Here is a 20,599-nt window from a genome sequence, read left to right on the forward strand (position 1 = left end):
ATGACACCGCAGCCGGTTACGGGGGCAGGCCTGCCCGGCGTGCACCAGCGAGCAAGGGCACGGCAGCGAAGCGGTCGCACTGAAATTTTACCGGGTGCCAGCTTCCAGCGTGACCGTGCCCCTGCCAGCCCGCACCGTGCGAGTGGGGGCCCGCCCCGAGCCCCCCGCCCCGGCGCGCTCCCGGGGCTGCTCGCGGAGCCCCGCAGGTGCCGGGCGCGGCGGCCGGGAACGCGCACGTTAGCCGGGGGAGGGGGGGGGAATCGCCGCGTCCCCGGCGGAGGGCGGCGGCCGCCCCTCTGCAGCGCGCTGCGGGCAGAACGCCTGCGCCGTGCGCCGCCGCCGGCGGGGGGGCGGGCGCCGCATCTCCAGCGCACGGAGCTGCGGGCACGGGCGCCGGCATGAGCGGAGGCTCCGCCGCGCCCAGCCGGAGCTGAGCCGGGAGACAAAGGGGAGAGGCTGCCGCCATGGGCGAGCAGCTCCGCGCCCAGTCCGCCGCCCCGGCGGGGCCGCCGCCGCCGCCCGCCGCCGCTTCCTGCTCGCTGCTCGGCGGGCTGCTGCAGAACGGCTTCCACCCCTCGAGCCAGCCGCTGAGCAACGGCGGCTGCGGGGAGGCGCCGCACCCGCTGCTGCTCCGCCCGGAGCTGCCGCCGCTCAGCCACGGCTCCCCGGCCAAGAAATGCAGGCTGCGCCGGAGGATGGACTCGGGCCGGCGGCACAGGCCACGTAAGTGATGAGCGCGGCGGGCTCAGCGCGGCGGCACTGCGGGGCGGCGCCGGCTCGGCGGCCCGGCCCCCTCCGTGCGCCGCTGCCGCAGCCCGGCCCGCCGGCCCTCGACACCGGCCCGGTGTCAGGCGGCCGCGGGTCCTGCGCCGCCTCCCCTGCAGAGCGCCGCCCGGCCGGGGCTGGCGGCCGCTTGGCTCCCGCGCCGCGGGCGTCCCCCCCCCCCCCCCCCCCACCGGCGGGCGGAGCGAGGGCCCCCGGTGCCGGCCAATGCGGCGGCGGCGCCCGGGCACGGCCCCGCTGCCGCGTGGGCCGGGCCCGCCCTGCGCCAATGGGGCGGCGGCGGGCGGGGAGCGGCGGCCCGGCACAAACGCGGGCGGGCGGCGGGCGCCAGCTTTGCGCCGCGCCGAGCACCGCGTCGGGCCGCGCCCCGCGTCCTGCCGGCCTCCGCCGCCTCCCGGACGCGCCCATGAAGCTCATAGAGCCCAAGCAGCGCTGTAAGTAACGCCCGGGCGGGGGTCGACCTGGGTGCTGTTGTGCGTTGGGAAGGCTCTGCGGTCTTAGTGCATGCTCCTTCCCCAAACATTGTTAGAATTAAGAAAAAAAGTAGACCTGGGAGCTGAGTGCAAATTATTCTGACTTGGGGGGGGGGGTAGTATATTGCAAACACAATAAATTTGTAACATGTTCCTTATGAGCATCGCCTGCGGCTTTTGGTTAGTTGGTTTGGGAGGTGTTAGTGAACTGGCTGTCTGCTTCATGTTTTGTTTTAACACTATGCATCTTAGACATCCATACTTGTAATGTACTTGCTTGTATAAAGGTTGTTGATTAATAGTATGTTTTACTTGCTTGATCATAGCTAACTTCTTACATGTAGGTGTGGAGCTATTGAATAATTCCATGGTAAGCTCTACAAGTAAAACAATCCAATGGAAAAAGTACTCTGTTGCTTTGCACTCTCACTTTGCTAGCCCTTCAAACAAAGCCAACAAATGTTTGCTTCTTTCTTAAAAGTTCAGCATGTTCCAAAAGGGTAATCGGGGATAGTCAGGATCATAGCTACCCATTGCCAAAACTTAGAGATGTTTCTACTCAGTAGGAAGTAGTGTGCATTCAGCTACTCTGGATTTTTTTCTTTTCTTTTGAAATCAATACTTAAAACTTAAAAAAACCTTTTCTGTAGAAGCAGAACAAAATAGTCAGAAGGAACCTCAAAGAGCTGCAGCTTTCACAAAGCTACTTGTTAGCCAGTGCCTTCTCCAGCTTTTTAAATGTTTTTGCTGAGCTACACATACCACTTTCCCTTAGAATGTTCTCTGTATCCATTAATCATGTAATGTTTACAGTACCTGTAGATATTTAATTTAGTCTTCTACCAAATTTAACATGTTGGTGACCAAATAATTCTCTGTCACAAACTGGTTTTGTAGTCTTTGTCCAGCTTCACATTTTCATTCAGGAACAAAAACTGCAGAACTCGGACTAACTTATATTTTGATTTGGTGTAACTAAGAAGAGTCAGCACTTGCATATCAAACTCTTCTTTGCTTCAAATTAGTTTTTAATATTATGAATAAGGCTTTTAGGGATTGATGTAATCTCTTGAATAAGAAAGAATGGGGAATTTGGAATTTCCCTCCCATCTTGAGGAGAGAAAGAGCCCATCAAAGTAAAGAGCGTAGGTGACTGGCTATATTGCCCAAGATGTATGACAACTGAGTCTTCAGTTGTGGGGCTTCAATGAAAAGAGTAAGTGAGGGAGGTGCTTTGTAGAACTATGTTGTGGGCAGTTTTTTACTGAATGAAGGACATGAATTCTTGCTGATCTTACACTTTTTGATTTATATGGTTAATTTTGTACAAGAATAAATTTGCAATTTAGTAGTCTTGCAGGAAAGTATGATAGCATGTTGTCACCAGCTTAAAAAAAAAATCATTAAATTATACTCAAATTCTCCTCGTACTGCATAGCTTTCAACTGTATGCATCTCTAGTGAATACTACACAGTCTTGTTTTACTGGTTTTTTTATTTAATCCTGGCCTTTTCAGATGTTTGTTCTGTGCTTAAGGACACATTGCAAAATGAAGTGCAGTTGCCACATGGCACGTAAGACTTCAGTATTGATTGTGGTGTTTGCTTTGCGTGGTGGAAAAGATAATGAGATAACTGGCATTTCCCAATATTTCAACAAATGAAACCTATCTTTCTGCAGTGATTATTTATTTAAATCCTCATAAATTATATGTTTTCTTGATTGTTTTTGCTTTCTGCCAAAGTGAGGTAGACTTCTGTATTGCCAAGTCTTTTTCCCCTTCTGAGAAGGGAAAATTCCCTGTGAAACCAGTGTGCTTTGCTGATTAGCCTGTGGTGAGAGAGGATCTGGGGCCTAACTTATCTTCCTTTTGACTCACCTTTTGCTTCTTCTGCTTAGAAGCTTGTCTTTGCTTTGTTTTTTCCTTAGTTGAACTAGATGAATTGTCAAGGATGTTAGGCTTATGTCAGTTTTCTGGTCTAAATAATTAGTGCAGACCTTTTGTGAGACTAGGGTTTACATTACCTTTCTGTATCACAGCACAGCATAATGAATACAGGTAAGTATCTGTTATGATGCCTTGTGCTGTGAAGTGCTCCAGAAGAGAATAAGATACTGAAACGGTGTGAATTCTGCAAATTCCAAATGCCTGCTAAAGTGTCATGTTGTTCAGCTTAAATGTGATCTTTGAACAGAAGAAGGAAAAAGAGCAGTTAAATGCCTTCATCGATCCCTGTGAAACAGCATTGTAGCCAAGTAAGGACAAAGATTTCAGCATGGCAGTTAACTAGACTGGTGCTTCACAGCATTATCCTACATCAGATGTAGGAAAGAAGCCAGCTGGACATCTTAATTCTATTGCTTTTCTTAAATTAAGGTAAAGCTTTCGGGTTTCTATTCAAATCAGCATCTTATATCTCACTCCAAGTCAGCTGGTAATTGTTAGGGGTCAAAGAATGTGCAGTTTGATGCATTGTGACCGTTTAACCATGGCAGTTATAATGCATGTTAGTTGTAATTTCTAAACACTTCGAGTTGTAGATTCACAGTAAAGAATGCTTTTGGCCAATATTTAGGTTGTTACACCTGTGATGTTTGGCTGCAGCATGGTTATGTAGCACTACTTAAAGCCAGGTGGAAACTGGAAAACCTAGGCTTTTTCCCCTGCAGTGACGTTAAATATGGAATGCCATGATTATATAGTATATTTTGGTGAAGAATACAGGAATGAAAATGGTTTTGGTCTTGCTATTGTTTGACACAGTGAATAAGTACAACATTATTGGTTACTGAAATTTTGTCCAAGGCCTTGGAATATCCCATGATCTTTTAAACTGAAGAATTTCTTCAGGTGGACATGCTGCTTAAAGTTAGTCTCCAGCTGCTTTTAATGTAGGTGGAATAGAGGGTTGCCTAAGGAGTAGGACTGGTCATAACAAACTGAACTAGTTGGTGTGTTGTGGTGCAGCATCCTGTGAGTTAAAACTGCATATCTGCTTTACCAACTAGATAACTCGTTTCCAGCAGGAATGGGAAGCTTACGCAAATCACTTCCATCAGGTGGGTGGTGTTAGATCCAAGAATGAGATTCTCGATAGCTAATCATTGCTTCTTGTAGCTTTGCAAGTTTGGCTTTTATTTGTTAGAGTTTTTTAATGAAGCTATACATGCTAGGTAATGACCTAGTCTCCTAGTGCTATCTTCAGAGATCAGTTTGTGGTAATATGAGTACATATGTGCGGATGGTCACACCTATTTTAACAAACAGCTCTGTGCTTTTGGGTTTTAAGTTTTTTGGTTTGGGTGTTTTCCTTTCCTTTTCTGGTGAGGAGGTAGAAATTCAATAAGCCCTTGCTGCTGAAAATGAACTGGAAGGCTTCACCTGATATATGTACATGATTTATTTAGCTCTAGCTTTGTAAGGTTTGAAGAAATTTCCATGACTAAGCAGATATAATTAATTTTTTAAGCTACATATTCTATTTTTGTTCAAAGGAAAACAAATGCTTCCATTTTAAAACATGTTTGGATTGCTCAAAATCACTGTGTAAAATAGGAAGAAGTAATTGAAAAATATATGTAAGCTATTATCAGCTTCTTTTTTAATAAAAAGCAGCTTTCAGAAGCTGTGAGAATACTATCACATCTTATGTGTCTCTCTTGTTTTGATTATTTCCCCCCCCCGTTACTATTTTTGGCGTACTCTCACCTCTTCTAGTTCCAATTAAAACAGGAAGTTCTTAGATCATCAAAGTGCCAAGCAATGCAAATGAAATGTAAATGAAAAATGTAAATGAAGTAATAGGATTTCATCATATGTGTGTCCAGGAAGAAAAGCAGCTGAACCTAAGATTTTGTCTGAGATTTATGACTAAGATATCAGAGTATTGATACCACCATTCAAATTACTGATAAAAAATTGAGATACTGTACCTGTATTCAAGGAAGTACAGGTCTTGTAAGAGAGATATATAAGCTGAAACAGTTTTGGTGAAAGAAGAAACTGCTGCAAATTGGTCATGAATAAATCTAGGGTCCCGGTAGACAGAAGAAAGGTCTAACCAGCAGGATTCAGGCACAATCTCTTTCTAAGAGTTGAGGAGTAAAAAGATTCGGCTAACCTTATGTGGTGGTTGTTTAAACATATGAAAAGGATTACCCTTGGTTATCCTCTTTAATGGGGGGAAATGTTACTTAGTGACCCAGGAGTTCCCTTTCGTTCTTGCTTCCCCTGAGCTCTTGTCCATGAGGAGCGGGTTGTGATTTGATATTTACCCTCCACCCCCACTCCTTAGATCGTATGTTAAGGATAGGATTTTTAAAAATCAAATGTGTTCAATTCTGAATGTAATAATGCCTTATAGCAATAGCCTTACACGTTCATACTCTTAAAAGTTTGTGCAGAAACTAGGTAAAATGTATCATGGAATTTCTCCTGAGCGAACCTTTCCCCCAGATAGCACAGCTGCTGGTGTGCATCAGATTACCTAATCATGCAATGCTGTAGATACCTTCTGTTTGCATTGTCACATGCTTCTGCAGCTAAATTTTTGAGTAATGGAGATTTTTATCTCAAGGTAACAAGCCAGTAAGTAGTTGGTGCAGTTTATTAACATAAAGAGAATTAATTTTCTTAAGAAGATAAGTGGAGTCTTTGATTTATGCTAGGCTTTTAAGAATGCATGATTCATCTTGACGCTTTCTGTATCAGTTCTATGGGACCTAGAACTAGATTTTATAGTGTTGTTATTTTTTATGACTTACAGCTGTGTAGCCATACAGTAGAATAGTTCTGTTTTCTCCACAATAATAAATTGCATTGATCCAATAGGTATATTGCATACTGACTGCTGACAAGAGAGAAATCAGCTTATAACAGTCTTATCAATTTTAGTTACAAAGTGCATTTTTTACACTGTGAAAGCATTTCTGCAACATACCCAGTGTCTTCATTTTTCATAGTAAATCACACAATTTTGAATAACTGTTATTAGCCTAAGATGTGGATGTGACGGATTTCACTTCCCCTCCTTGCTTTCCTGATTTTTAATAACTCAAGAAACTGGACATTTATTCAGATTATCAATGAAATGCTGGACTTCCAGTTTGAAACAAACAAACAAAAAAACCCAAAGAGCCCAAAATAAAAAAAACCCACAATTTTCCTCCCATTTTCCCTTAAGTCTGTGGAAACTGTATCTACACAAATACCTTTCTTTCTTCGTACCCCCTGGTTGTAGCAGTGAGAGCCCTAATAATTTTGGTGGCCTCTGAATGGTCTTTCTCCCTGTATTCAGGGTGGCAGCAAAACCCAGGAGCACCTTGCAGACTGCATGCATGCTCCGATTAGCACCGCATTCAGTGGTGTCAGGAAAGCGTATAGGTGCCAGCTAAGGTGGGTTATCTAAAGATACTGAAAAGAACTGATGGTGCTTCAGTGGTGCATTTTGTTTTGGAACATATTGATAGTAACAAAAGATACAATGAATAAATTTTTAAAATAATCACTGGAATACAGAAGTGTTTCTACTGTCACTCCAGTTGTATGGAAGTTATATGAATTTCAGTGGGACTTGTCAGGAACTTTGAGACTTGGTTTTTGTCCTAATTGGTCAACCAGTCAAATACTTATTGTCTTTATTGCAAGTGATTCCAACAAATAGCTGGTGTTAGTAACTGTGAAGAAAACTAAGCTGCTGTTCTGCGTAACTGAAATACTGGTTGTTGTGGACTGATCTTGTGCTCTTTATTTGTGCTGAAGAAAACTGCTGCTGTTCTAGGAGCAAAGTTCTTTTCTTTCTGCAGCTCTCCGTTTGGCTCACAACAAAATGAAAGGAGCCTGGATTCACAGAGAGAATAAAAAAAAAAAGTCTCTTGGCATTTCTGCTTGCTTTTTAAATGTGAGAATTATGTGTACCTATCCCAAGAACTATACAGACTTGAAATAACTTCATAGTTGTTTTCTACAGTACTTATTTTTTGTTAATGATTTAGTTATGACTCCTCAAAATGTTAAGATATAAAAGTAAATGTCTTGGCAGTCATTTATGAATAACTCTCAGTCATTAGTACTTAACACTTTTATTGCTGGGCTTGTGTTTGATAGGAGGATGGAATGCTTCTTCCCTCTCTTAAAGATTAAGTCTACGCTATAGCTTTAAAGCAACTGTTGGTGCAGGTAGATTGTAGCAGATTTTATGCCCTTAATGTAGAATATTGAAGTTGGCTTACACTTAGCTATAGGCTGGTTCTGTATGGCACATCCAACCATGCTGCTTTTAAAATTAAACTTCCTGCTTGCATAGTTAAGATACATCCAAGGAGGAGACTTACTGTTCCAGTGAGACAGGTAATTAAAGTTCTCAGTAGCTTAAATAAAGATTTGTGTAAATCACTAATGGGATTGGCATCCTGAGCTCCACTGCATTGTAGTGTTGTACAGTGTGGACCAGACCACCTTTGCTTAAATATTTACCTTATACTTCCAAAAGTGTTTGAGATACAGGTTAGTATATGGTAACATATTTTTCCTCTTTAAAATAAAGCCTATTTTAAAAACACTTGTTTCAAATTCTTCCCATTTCAGGGAGCTTTCATGCATCTGCATAGGATGTATCTTCCCAAACTTCAAATTAGACTTCATTTCAGAGTCTTTGTGTCTTGCAGCTTGTAGGGCATGGAAAAGGAAATTAGACTTTGCAACAGAGAACAGTAGGTGCTCTTAGAAAAACTGAACTGTAAGCAAGCTACTTCATGGGAGTTTATGCATTATGCCACCTTTGTCCATAGGGAAAGGGAGGGGAAACTGATGATTCAATTATTTGGCATACAGCAATGGAGCAAGATAAGTTTTAAACATCCGACATTTAAGGATTGGTGGGGGGGGGGTGTATTAACAACTGTGAAATTTAGACTTTCGAATTATTCAACCAGACAAGAATGATGCTGAGACCCTTGTGGTAAGAAGTAAAAGACTGAGCTCCTTTCAGCCTGAAGTTGAGTAACTTAGTACTGAGCTATGATTACCTGAGGAAGAACAGTGTGACCAGTACCTCCTATGCTTATTAAAATCTTTGCCCCAAGTTGTTTACATTTAGGTTCACTGGCAGAAATATCAGTAATGCATATCGTGTCCATGGTTGGAGTTTATCAACACTAAGCTGGGATGCCCTAGTTGATAGAATCCCATTTCTAGGAAGTCTGTCTGATTCTCCCTAAAAGCAGACAGGTGACTGTGTGACTGCTGTTTTAGAAATGGATCTTGGATGTTAGCCAAATACTCAGCACTTTTAATTTCTCTAAGAAACGTTACTAGCTGCCTCCTTCTGCAGTACCTGTGTGTAGATTTTGTATTCTCAGTTCTTATTGCTTCATGGAGTTACCTGGCTTACTATTTAAAATGTATGCATGTATATATAAAGCAGAGCAGGCAGACCAACCTGGTTCATTTAGTATCTTCTGTCTGCGTGTTCTCCATAGTGATTTTCTCTTGCTATTAACAGAACAAAGGCTTTGGTAGACCTAGGCTGGCTGTGGCAAACATATATATGCTGAGAAGCAAATAGTGGCATTTCTTGTATAGTTGTATGATAGGCTAATGCATATACCAGCAAAGGGAGTCTATGCTCAAAGAAAAGGACTGTTAGTAGTAAATATTGAACTTAAAACAGCTCATTCTGTTTCCGCTAATATATGCAGGTGTTGTAGTTCCAACAGAGCTGCTAGCTCTGGTGGGTTGAAGTCTGGAGACTCCCAGCATAATGGGAGAGTTATGTATTGCTGCTCCTCAGACAGAGCTTTGTGACTGTGGAAATTCCAACTGGTCTTGGAAAGGCAATTGTAGATGTTACACAGTGGGAGTGTGACTTGAGAAATCTTGTTCTCCTGTTTGGCTGTTTCTTCCTCCTCTCCTCCTTAGTCTATTTTAGGAATTGGTGCTGGGAGTCAGACTGGGTGAAATGCAGTACATGTGCTCTGTCAAGAGGTGCTGACTGAAGAGTAAAATGTTTTCCTGAGAAAAAATATTTTCATTTTATTAAAACCTGCTTCTCCAGAGAAGAGCATTTTGAGATTTTCTTTATTCTTTTTCTTAACTGAGGCTTTATGAAGTCTTAACTTAGAGAGGTGTTTAATACATGTGAATTGGACACGTAAGTGACCATCAGCTTTCAGGAGCAGATGCTGCTACTGTGACTGCACTGAATTGTTGTTCAGCAGATGTTTTAAGTGATATGGCTAACCTGTATATTTATAGTGACTTTCTTTTTCTTCCTCCCCAACCCCCTTGTCCTTAGCGTTTCCATGGTTTGGAATGGATATCGGTGGAACGTTGGTTAAACTGGTCTACTTTGAACCTAAGGACATTACTGTAGAAGAGGAACAGGAGGAGGTGGAAAACCTGAAAAGCATTAGGAAATACTTGACCTCCAATACAGCCTATGGTAAAACTGGCATTCGCGATGTCCATCTTGAACTGAAAAATTTGACTATGTGTGGACGCAAAGGAAACCTGCACTTCATCCGCTTTCCCAGCTGTGCCATGCATAGGTTCATACAGATGGGTAGTGAAAAGAACTTCTCCAGTTTGCACACTACGCTCTGTGCCACGGGAGGTGGAGCTTACAAGTTTGAGGAGGACTTTAGAACGGTATGTGAACAGTTCATAAGGGTTCAGCGGGAAGTACTTTGGGAAAACATCATAGGAGTACTTGTATTAAAACTTGCAGAGAAAATAACATTTTTTTGTCCATCCTAACTGATTAAGACTAACGGAATCAATTCACATTTGTTAATTGGTGGAATTGCTGAGAACATGGAGGGGACGAGGGAGGGTATTCTACTTGCTGGGTATTCTACTGAAGTATTACTGTGCAGGGTGTCTTCAGTAAATGTTTTTTTTAGAGTACAGCTGTGATGATCAGATGCCGCATAATCAGCTCAGGGTGTGTTACGACAACCTAGAAGCCTGAGACTAGGTACTCATCTTGCAAACTGGATATCTATTAGAAAACCAGAAATTAAACCATACAGGCTGGAGATTAGATTCAGGTTCCCTTCCCATTGTATTAGTCTTCAAGCAGACTTAAGAGTCTGGAAGACCAAGCGTGGAGCAGGGGGAGAAAGAGTGTATGGAAGCATGACAATAGCAGCTAGCTTTTGATTTCAGTTCTGGGAGTATGTCATGTGAAGAAAGGCAGTTCATGAGGTGATGAGGTCCCAGATCCCCTAGAATTTCAAAATAACCTCTCCAGGTTATTACTCCAGAGCTCCAGAAGCTGATGTAAATCTGAAGTATTGGGATGCTGCTCTTTGTATAAACTTCATTCGGGAGCTAGGACTATTGCTGAGCATACTAGAGTGCACTGCAAAAATTGATTGTGGTGACAGAGGCAGAGAGCACTGTTTTACAAACTGCATTAGAGAGAAGTAGTCGCTCAGGAGGCAGTTGCCTGTTGTGTATGTGTCTCTACTGGGGCATATCTCTCTCTTCTGTGAAAGAATGACTACTCTGCCTGTACCAGAGCAGTCTCACTAAGATTAATGTGAATGATTTACTTGGCAGGCAGGTCTGACACTTCTGTCCCTAGCTTTTGACCTGATCTTGAGAGTGAGGGATGGCTACTGGGTATGACAGGTTACATCAGTTGCTCTTCTGTCTCTGCTTCAGTCTAGGGAGCTATCATACTGATTTACCAACCGCCGTTGACTGCAGTCCTTGGCTTTGTGTGTTTCATTTTTAACTCCAAGCATCCATTCCTGCATTACAAGAGGTTTTTTCTTTGTCAATACCCCTCACCTACCAGATGACCAAGATCCTAAGGGGGAAAGAGAATGTTGTAAGAGATCAATGTGAATTCCAGCTGTTACACTGTTGTGCAATCATTTTCAGTAAATGTTGGACATGGAAGCAGCTAGTCTAATGAAGGACTATCAAGTTTCTGAATTGCTGTAGTACTGGTGGCACTACTAGTGCCAGATTTCTTGTCCTTTAGGCTGATTGCAAGTCTCTTATGTGTTACAGTCTACTGATGACTGAGTCTTCAAAAGTTCTGGTTTGTCTCGCATTGTGTAAGGATGTTGGCACCACAGTAGGTGGTGAGTTCTAGTGCTAGTCAACGGGGCCTCAATTCAGGTTTTCCAGCGTCCTTCCATGTGTCCAGGGGATGATTCAGGTCACATTCTCTAGTGACAATGGGAGGTCACTATGAGACTTTCTGAAGAGGCTGACTATCCCTTTGGAATGGTCAGTCTTCCCAAATTCATTTCTCCTGCATGATGTAATAGCAGCTTGAGTTGCTTACTTAATAAGGAGGTTCATGTCCCTTGCTCCCACAGCTGTAGAATTGAACTGGAAGTTAGCTGGTGGCTATCACAGCTAGGCATTTCTCTCCATAGCTTTGGCTTTATCTGGTGTAAATATGCAATTTACAGTGAGGGACCAGTGTCTGTCACCTCAGTTGCAATATAGTTGATGTAGCACTGGAAGCCATAGTTGAAGTTGGGGCTGTTTTGCTAGGTATTGTACAAAAATATGAGGTCACATAGCAAATTACTGGTGGACTTAGGCATGAAATCCCACAACTCTGCAGTTTTAGTTAACATTCTGTGCACTGCAACACTTCTAAGTAGTTTAAGAAAAACACTATAAAGGCTGGCTGGGGTGTTTTGTAGCATAGAGCAATCAGTGAAGTGCACTCACACCTGAGTGAGTGCTTTGGACACCTCTTCTTACAGCTATCCAGTTCCACACCTTTCTTTATAGCAAGTATTTCTTGGCTCAAACTGTAATGTCCATAGAGTATTACAGAAGCAAAATACTATCCATTACATGAAGGTTTGGTTGCTTAATCTCTCTCAAAGGGCTGAGTGTCCTGGGTAATGGCACTTAAGTTGTCACACTTCATTAGCCATTGTAATAGCAGCTGGCTATCTCAGTGTGTTCTGCTGACTGTAAATTGACATTGGACAACAGCTTCAGGATTGCTCTCTCAAAGCATTGAAATGTCTGGTTCAAATATTTGGTCATTCTAATGCACTCATAGTAGTAGAGAACATGGGCCAAGTCTAATATCCTGCTCTTGCAGGATTCAATATTGTATAATGCCTTATATGGAGGAGGCTTTAAATGTTCCTGTTTCTGTTACTTAGAAGCAATGTGGAAAAACTGAAATATGTTTGTGAATGTTGTTAATTTCATCAAAAAAACTGGCTAAATGCTAGGAAAGTCATGAAACTGATATAGGTAGCATGCTTTTGTTCTGGCCATTTATTTCCCTATGTACATGCTTTTAAGTTATAAGTATTTCATGGTACTTCTAAATGCTTATGGGACTTTCAGGATTGCATGGATTTAGGACAAAAGATCCAGCATATTGCAAAACAGCCTTCAAATCCCAAAGAATGAATCCTTCTAAGATTACAGCAGCTTTTTCTCCTTAAAATAGACAAGCAAACACCCTCTTGTTACTTGCCTGTTCCAGTGTCTAGTTCTGAATCCCTAAATGAGTTAAATAGGTTTGATCTAGACATCTCTGTTGCTTGTGTATTAAAAAATAATTGGGTGGCATCTTTTGTTTACCTTAAGCCTGTCTTCTGTGCCACAGAAAGGCAACTAAATCTACAAAGCTAGCTAGGTTTAGCTATCTGACCTCCCTCTCATGTGATCCACAGTGTTGGATACGAGGAGACCTGGAGAAGTCTCCATGGACTGCTTGGTGACTGCTGGCAATAACGATCAGTAGCCTGGCAAATCATTCGATTCATTCTTAAGATCTGAATGCTTCCCCTAGAAGTAGGAAAACTGACTCTATTCATTAAACTAGACCATAGAGATAATTTTACCAACCATATGGTTATACTTAATGTTCATTGAAGAGCACCAGTAAGTAATTCACTAAAAGGACTGTTTCCAGCTTAGGGTGTTGTTTCTCGGTTTTGTTTTTTGTTTGTTTGTTCCCCCCCCCCCCCCCCCCCCCCCCCGAATGACTGGTCTTTATGGCTGGCTGACTTTATTTTCAGGTAACAGTGGTGTTAAGGCATGGATGAATCTGTCACCTAATTCTGATAATTCTCCCTCCTTTTCCCAACTATGTACTGTTACCTCACATGTTCTGTAAATGCTCAAGTAACATCACTTCTATAAAAGTAAGGAGTACATAGACTTATTTGCTTGTGTACTTGTAATATAAATCTCTTTATACTCTGTGACTCCTCCATGATAGCACACACACATTCCTTGCACAAAAGTATGCTGCTAATGTAACGAGGAATAAATTCTTAGGCTGTCACTTAGTTCTGTAAAGCAACTCAATGTAAAGGATACATGGGGGATGAGGGAAGAAAGGACTATTCAGACTTTTGTCTAAAACCTGCTCTATTGCAAAATTCCTATCGATGGCAGTGGCTCAAAGGTGGGATTTTTGCATTCCTTTCCTGAACAGACACCTACAGAACCTGACTTGTCTTGATAGAAATCTTACTGCTGGCTTCAGTGGAAGCAGGGCCTGGGCCAAAAACCAATCACTTAATAAGCAACATTTGGGGCAGGGGAGGAAGGAAATCTGTTACCAACACAAACTCAGGCTTTGACCTTCCCCATAATGTTTAAGAAAAATGCTTTAAGAGTAAGCTTGGCTGTTGGAGAGTGATTTCCTTGTGCCAGTTATTAGCTGATTCGAAGGCTTGACTTTGTGGTATGAACCGAATGCCTGTGGGTGACTTGTAGACTGTATTTGTCTTAAAACAAATAAACTCACTGTCCTGTGTTGTAGGATGAGTAAGCTGTGTAACTCTAGGTTAGCGTAAGACACTCAAAAATCTTGTTGCACCTCACTTGCTTGAGGAGGCTGGACACTGCTGCTCAGGCCATAGGTGCTGGCTTGTAGTGTGTAGATTGGGCTGAAGTTGAAAGCGGCATCCAGAGAATGGATGAAGTAACCACGATACCTTCTGTTACCACCACCACAAGAAGCTAGGAAACTCTTCAGAGGGAATGGGGAGAAGCAACATGCATCTCTTCCCTGTCAAGAGAGGGAAGAGAACCTTACAGCTAGCTGGGCGAGAGGGCAGATCCTCTGCAGAGGATCCCAGAGTAGTGCTTTTTTTGCCCAAAGCTGGTGCAGAGTCTGTCTTCTCTTCTGCCTCAGCAAATGTTGGGTTTACCCTTTATTTGCTTTAGACTTTGTCTTGTTTGAATGTGAGTGGATATTTCCCAGCCTCAGGGTGTGGAATGAGCTGGGGGGAGTACCTCATCTGAGCTCAAGAAGCAGCAGGGTTCGGGGTTGACGTAAAGACAATCAAAATATAAAGGAAGCAAAGTATGTCTTTATGAAAGTGGAGGAGAGGTGATGGGAGGGAGATGGAAGGAAGAGCTAGACCGTAAGCTATTATAAGAAATAAAAACTGGAGCAATGCCCAGAAGGCATGTAAAAGCCAGAGTGATATAGTAAATGAGGCTGTTGTAATTGACAATTAAAAACTTGCAAGGCGTTATGTTCCTAACAGTTTCTTACAGAAAAAAAATCATATTTCTGATTAGAAGTCCAAGAGACAGATGAACTTGTAACTGCATCTGGGGTTGGACATTCCTGCACTCACCAGAACTTGGTAACAGTGTGAAAATTCAAACTGGGTGAAATCTTTCATGAGCTGGAGCTTCATTGAAAAGACATCTGCACACCGATGTTGATTCATTAGGTTTGAACCCTGCTGCATATGTGTCATGGCTGCCCTCAGCTCACTTGTAGAGGACTGGACTGTTTCATGTTTTCCTTGCTGAGATGGAAATATGTACTCACATAAAGAAACAAACGTGACCCAAGTCTTTGACTTCTGTGCTTCCATACTTCAAAGCAGCAGCAAGTTGGTACCATGTTTTTTTCCTTTTATACTGTCTGGTACTTGATTACAGCTAAAAATTGTTTGACATTATGCATATTTATTTAAAAAACAAAAAAACCCCCCTGAACTTGAACAGACAGTACTGTTTTCCAGCACTTCTTGCAAGTGTACAACAAGAGATGGGCTTTCATTCTCCTCAGAATAGCATCTGTACACAGTAACAACAGACCTTTTGTGTATCCTTGAAATCAGCTGGGTTTCAGGAGTTTGTTGCTAAGGTGTGAACTATCATGGGGAAGTGTTTACTACTTCCTTGCTGTGTTGCACCCGCTTGTAAACATGGTTAAAGTCCTGAGTGCCTCCTTGTGATGGTCCTGAAGAGTTCCTTGAAGTCCAAAGTGTTTTGTTCCCTCCCCTTCCCCAGTATTTAAAAAACAGTCTAAAATAAAGAGGAATTTCTACAGTCTGGCTATAATGCAGAAAAATTTTTCCTTTAAAAAATGTGCATATGGTTTCCCTGTAACATCATAAATTTTCCCTCCAGGGTCCTGTATAGTAGTTTGTTCTGCAGTTCTTCCTCTCATAGTGCAACTTTCTGACATAAAACTTTTGTAGAGAGGCACTGTGCTGAATATAGTTACAGGAGTGCAGAGCGGGATAAGTTGACCATTACGCTGTCTGCCCTCATATTAGGGATTGTGAAGGGCTGGAAAATATCTGCAAATGCATTTTGTAAAAAGTTGTGGGAAAAACATCCAATTAAAATGTGCTTCTACACACAGCTCCCGTTTTTGTTTTGCATTTTTGCACATAAACTTTGGCTCCTGCAAGGAGAAGTGTTTTGAACAGCTGAAAGATGAGGACAAGTAGAGTGTGGTAGGTCAGGTGATGGCACCAGAAAAAAAATGTTTGCCTGCTCATACATTAGTTACGATCTTTACAGGCACATCTATTTTGTGATGCAGTTTTGCTACTAGAGTTATTGTGAGCAAAGAAACTAATAGAGAAAAGGTAGTTCTATATGCAGGGAAAGGGACTGGGAATTGTGACCCTGGCTCTATCATGGCTTCTTGTACAGGACTGGGTTACTACATTTCTTGCAACTGTGCCCTAATTTGTGTTTAGAAACAAGAACAGTGGTGGCTCACTGGGCTGTTTGGAGCCTCAGAGGTTCTGTGGCTGCAGAGCCTGCGGTTCTCTGAATGAAGGTGGATCGACATGGAATACTGATGCCAGTCTTGCTCCTTCCAAAAATGAAAACCAGACTGCTGCAACAACGCAGGAAAATAGTTGTTCAGTCTGCTATGAAAATCACACATGAAAGAAAGCAGTAATAGGGATTTTCTGCTTACAGTATATCAGCTGTTAAATATAGCAGAGAGCTATAAAAAGCAGAGCAAGTTCTAGTATGTCTTTTATATGTAGAGGGCTGGATCTAATAAAACTTCTATGCTTAGTGCTTGAAAAAGAATCTTTCATTAGTTTCTTTTGTTCTGTCCTTACAAAATTGGTGGGCTGACTGGAGAGTTTGTAGAAAGAAGGATTTTGTCTGTATTTTTGCACTGATGCCAGACGTGTTTTACTCTTAGATTTGCATTGCTTGCTCATGTCTTGCAAGGTCTCTCACTGATGCTTACCTATTTATAAAAGTGTAACATGGATGAGACAAACCCAGCCACAAGCTGCTTATTTGGCTTATGGGAGAATAGAGGTTTTGACAGTTGGGGCCATAAATCTGCTAATGACATGTCCTTGTATAGCAGGCTTCTGGTTCATAGCATGTTTGTGCCTGCTGTATCTGTGTTAGATCGTGTTTGGTCGTGCTGCATCTAGCTTATACAGGAAGATGAGGAAATTGAGACTGTACAGCACATAACCTAGAGAAAGATCATGATTAGTGTAGAATCTTTCCTTATTTTGACTAGCTATGTGCAATGTTAGTTGGGTTTTAACAAAATAAGTGAATCCTCTAACGAGTGATGACTTAGTGGGCTCCATACAATGTCCATTGTGAGAAAGAGTTCATGAAGCATTTATTATGTTAATGCCTTGTACTGTGTATCTTTTGGAGCTTTTCCTCTCAGTCTAATAGCAAGAAATTGCTGAAATCCAAGATATTTGCAAAGTAGCCTTGAGATTTTTGTAATGCTTCTTTAAAAACCTTTTCTCCCAATTCGTGTTTATTCTTTTCATTTGCTGGCTAAATGGTTCAAGTCTTTTATGCTGTATTTCTGTAATTGTAATTTGTGTAGCCATGTGGTAACCAAGAAAAAAATATGAAGGGATTGCAAAAGTTACAGGGGGAAATACTGAAACAAGGAGAAATGATCTCCACCTGTCTCTATTGCCCTATGAATAACTGGATCTATATTGAGGTCTTTGAGACTGCTGGTTTGAGTCTTTTTGGTCTTATTTCTTTTCTGTGGTTCCAGGATTTGAGGACTAGCAAGTATAACAAAAGGGCAGGCCGAAAGAGTAGAATGGCTTTCAGTTAAGGCAAGTTAGAGCTATGTACAAGTAGAGAAAAAACTTAAGGGGAGAGATTTAAATAGCTCAAAAGAATGTAACCTATTGGCCATGCCCATTCCACAGAAATATCTTTCCTCTTTATAGTGACTTAATATAGCTTCCAGAATTAAAAATAGGAGGTAGTTAGCCTCGTAAATCTTCTCCATTAGCTGTTATAAAAACATCCTGCAATATGCAAATGTTTGAGAACCAGCTCTGTGCTGTATAACTCCCTTTTGTTCCCAATACCCTGTTGCTTTTTCTGCTAGAAAGTGGAGTTAGGTAAGACCTACTTTGCAGGCGTGAGGATGCAAATGACCTCAGGGTTTGGATGGGCAACTTTACTATTTTTTCTCCCTCTCCTCTCCCTAACACAAGTCTAAGCTCAATGTCATCTGGAAAAGAGACTTTCTACAGATTGTCACTGTATCCTATTTCAAGAAAGGGTTGTGATTTCTAATTCTAGTAAACAGAATGCTATGGCAAGTAGACATGTCTGTTTAAGTACAGTCATGGGTGACCTGTGAGATCTCAGAGGGAGTGTCCTTTTTAAGCTTTTACAATTGGTTTTCTGTCTTCTGTTACAGTTATATTTTTATGAACGTTTTGCTGGAGACATGGGCCTGACAATATTTTTGTTTGTTTTTTTATATTGTTTTTCACCAAACATTGCGAATACCATTTTTTTTATGAGGCATTTTAAAGTGCTCATTGTAATTTAAAGAAATAGCGCTCTCAGATTACTGGTGACATATACTAAAAAAAATGCAAATCTTTTAAGCATAATCCACTGCATATTTAATGCATATTAACATAAACATGTGCACTTTGTAAGGCTTTAACTATCTTGTTCTTTAACTGAAGTTTCTTGATCTTAACGCTTCTATTGAATATTTCATTAAATTGCTGGGAAATGTAGTTGGATGATGAGTTAAAATACTTTGCATCCTGAGGAATGCTGCTGTGCAGGCATGTGTCAGATACTGTCCAAAAGCTCCAGAACGCAGCTCCTCTTGGGATGGGGATGAGGGGAAAGAAATTTATTGCTTCAGAATACTAAGGGGGGGAAATGTTTCCTGCTTGCAGAGCAGGGAATATCTCAAAGGCAAAGGAACTAAAATACATTACTGTGCAGCACATCATTGTTTTGGGAGGTACCTGTTGTCAGGCAGATAGCAAATTCTTTTTATTTCAGACTTCATGCTTAGACAGATCTTTGTACTGTTTAAATAGCATAATGTGTTACTATTAAAGTGATCAAAGTGCTTCAGCAGAGCCTTTTGTCCTTCTCAGTGTTGTATTATACCAGGAAATGTTTGTTTATTAATTTCTTGTTGTTCTTCTCCAGATTGCTGATCTACAACTCCATAAACTGGATGAATTGGACTGTTTGATCCAGGGCCTCCTTTATGTTGATTCTGTTGGTTTCAATGGCCAACCAGAGTGCTATTATTTTGAAAACCCTACAGATCCTGAACAGTGCCAGAAAAAGCCTTACTGCCTTGATAATCCATATCCTATGCTGCTGGTTAACATAGGCTCAGGGGTCAGCATCCTAGCTGTGTATTCTAAGGACAACTATAAGAGAGTCACAGGATCCAGGTAAATTTAATTCTGTGTTCTTTTAATTCTATTTTCTTTTCTCCTTAATAATTGAACAGATAGAACCAGACAGTGTGACTAGTAGGTGCAGCCCCAAATTGTGCTTGTCTTCCCATTTCTTTTAAAAGCCCACCAGCAGCAAGGCTGGAAATGTTCCAGGATTCCTTCAGAGAGGGCGTCTACATCAGGGAAATCATTGATCCATTCAACTTTAGAGCTGCCTTAGTCTCTTCTTCGTGTTCTTACCTACCTCCTATCTCTTGCTGTGAATTACCAAAATAAAGCTGTCCCACTAAATGAATCTTCTCTCCCCTGCTTTGATCCCCCAGAACAGTCAGAGCAGTGAAATAAAAATGTTTGGGCCAAACAAAAACGTCTTGCTTAGTAATTAGGATGTATCCAGGATATAGGAAAGCTTTGTAGAATTACTTGCTACTACTGGATTTTGGTAGAGGAATCTCACTAGATCTCTTGTTTCCTTACTGATTGCGCTAATCTTTGGACCATGCTGGTAAATTAAGGAATGCCAGCGTGTAAAGACTAGAATCTGATTGTCTGTATTCTTACTTTGTCTTCAGTGTGACTTCAGCCTGGGTCAGCTAGTGCTCTCTGAAATGGTTTGTAGGGTACAGCTGAGTTGAAATGGTCTCTGGCCTATGTTCAGTAAGAGATTTAGATGCGACTGCTCTGTTTAGTAATTCAGGAGTTCAGTAGTGTGGATGCAGAATTTTGTTCTCAAGGCCAAAAAACAGCCTGAGGCATGTTTAAGTTTACTCCATAGATGTGGCAACAGTGCTTGCTTACAGGAAACCACTTTAGTTATAAATGTGTCCATCCAGACTAGTAGTAAAAATACCAATAAATCTATCCCACTTTTTCCTCATACATGCAAACTAAATTGGTATGCTTCATTTTTAGTAATCTTGTAATCTTAAAAACAAATCAACCAACCACCAAAACAAAAACCTAAAAAAATCCCCTTCCAGAACAACCATCAAAGAAGCTTTTTGGATTTGCTAGAGTCCCTTCCAAAGCTGCATTCTGTTCTTCAGTGCGTGGTACGTTATTAATAAAGTTTCTCCTGTATACTGCACATGACTGCATATGTGTCTTCTGTTGCCTTATGTAGGGCATATCTTTACCACAATGGTAGCCATTTTTCTGCATACAATACAGATGAACAGAAGTTGAATGGAAGAGGTATTGGTTTTTTTGCAATTCTGGTTGTTTTTCAAGCATAGCCCTTTTGATATCTGTAGATGTGCTTCTGATCCTTTCCACTATGAAAGGAAAAACATGACTGCGGTGGGTTGCTAACTTGTTATAGATGATGAAATCAATACTGTCTTGTGGCTGGTGCGCAGAGCTTCCTACTATTCAGATACTGAATATA

General features: G+C 41.7%; 1 protein-coding gene across 5 annotated transcripts in view; it reads left to right on the forward strand.

Moving 5' to 3' along the window:
• Positions 1-464: 464 nt before the first annotated feature.
• PANK1 (pantothenate kinase 1) overlaps positions 465-20,599 on the forward strand; it is a 28,799-nt gene continuing 8,664 nt past the window's right edge. For 2 of the 5 annotated variants that reach the window (XM_050899375.1, XM_050899377.1), the window contains exons 1-3: positions 1,190-1,217; positions 9,552-9,904; positions 18,953-19,206. In XM_050899375.1, coding sequence (XP_050755332.1) covers positions 1,190-1,217; positions 9,552-9,904; positions 18,953-19,206 — 635 coding nt within the window. Of the gene's footprint in view, positions 724-1,189; positions 1,218-4,249; positions 4,318-8,314; positions 8,340-9,551; positions 9,905-18,952; positions 19,207-20,599 lie in introns of those variants that run through there. The other 3 variants (XM_050899373.1, XM_050899374.1, XM_050899376.1) reach the window with 3 other exon arrangements.

Source organism: Gymnogyps californianus, chromosome 6, assembly GCF_018139145.2.
Source record: "Gymnogyps californianus isolate 813 chromosome 6, ASM1813914v2, whole genome shotgun sequence".
NCBI classification, from domain to species: domain Eukaryota; kingdom Metazoa; phylum Chordata; class Aves; order Accipitriformes; family Cathartidae; genus Gymnogyps; species Gymnogyps californianus.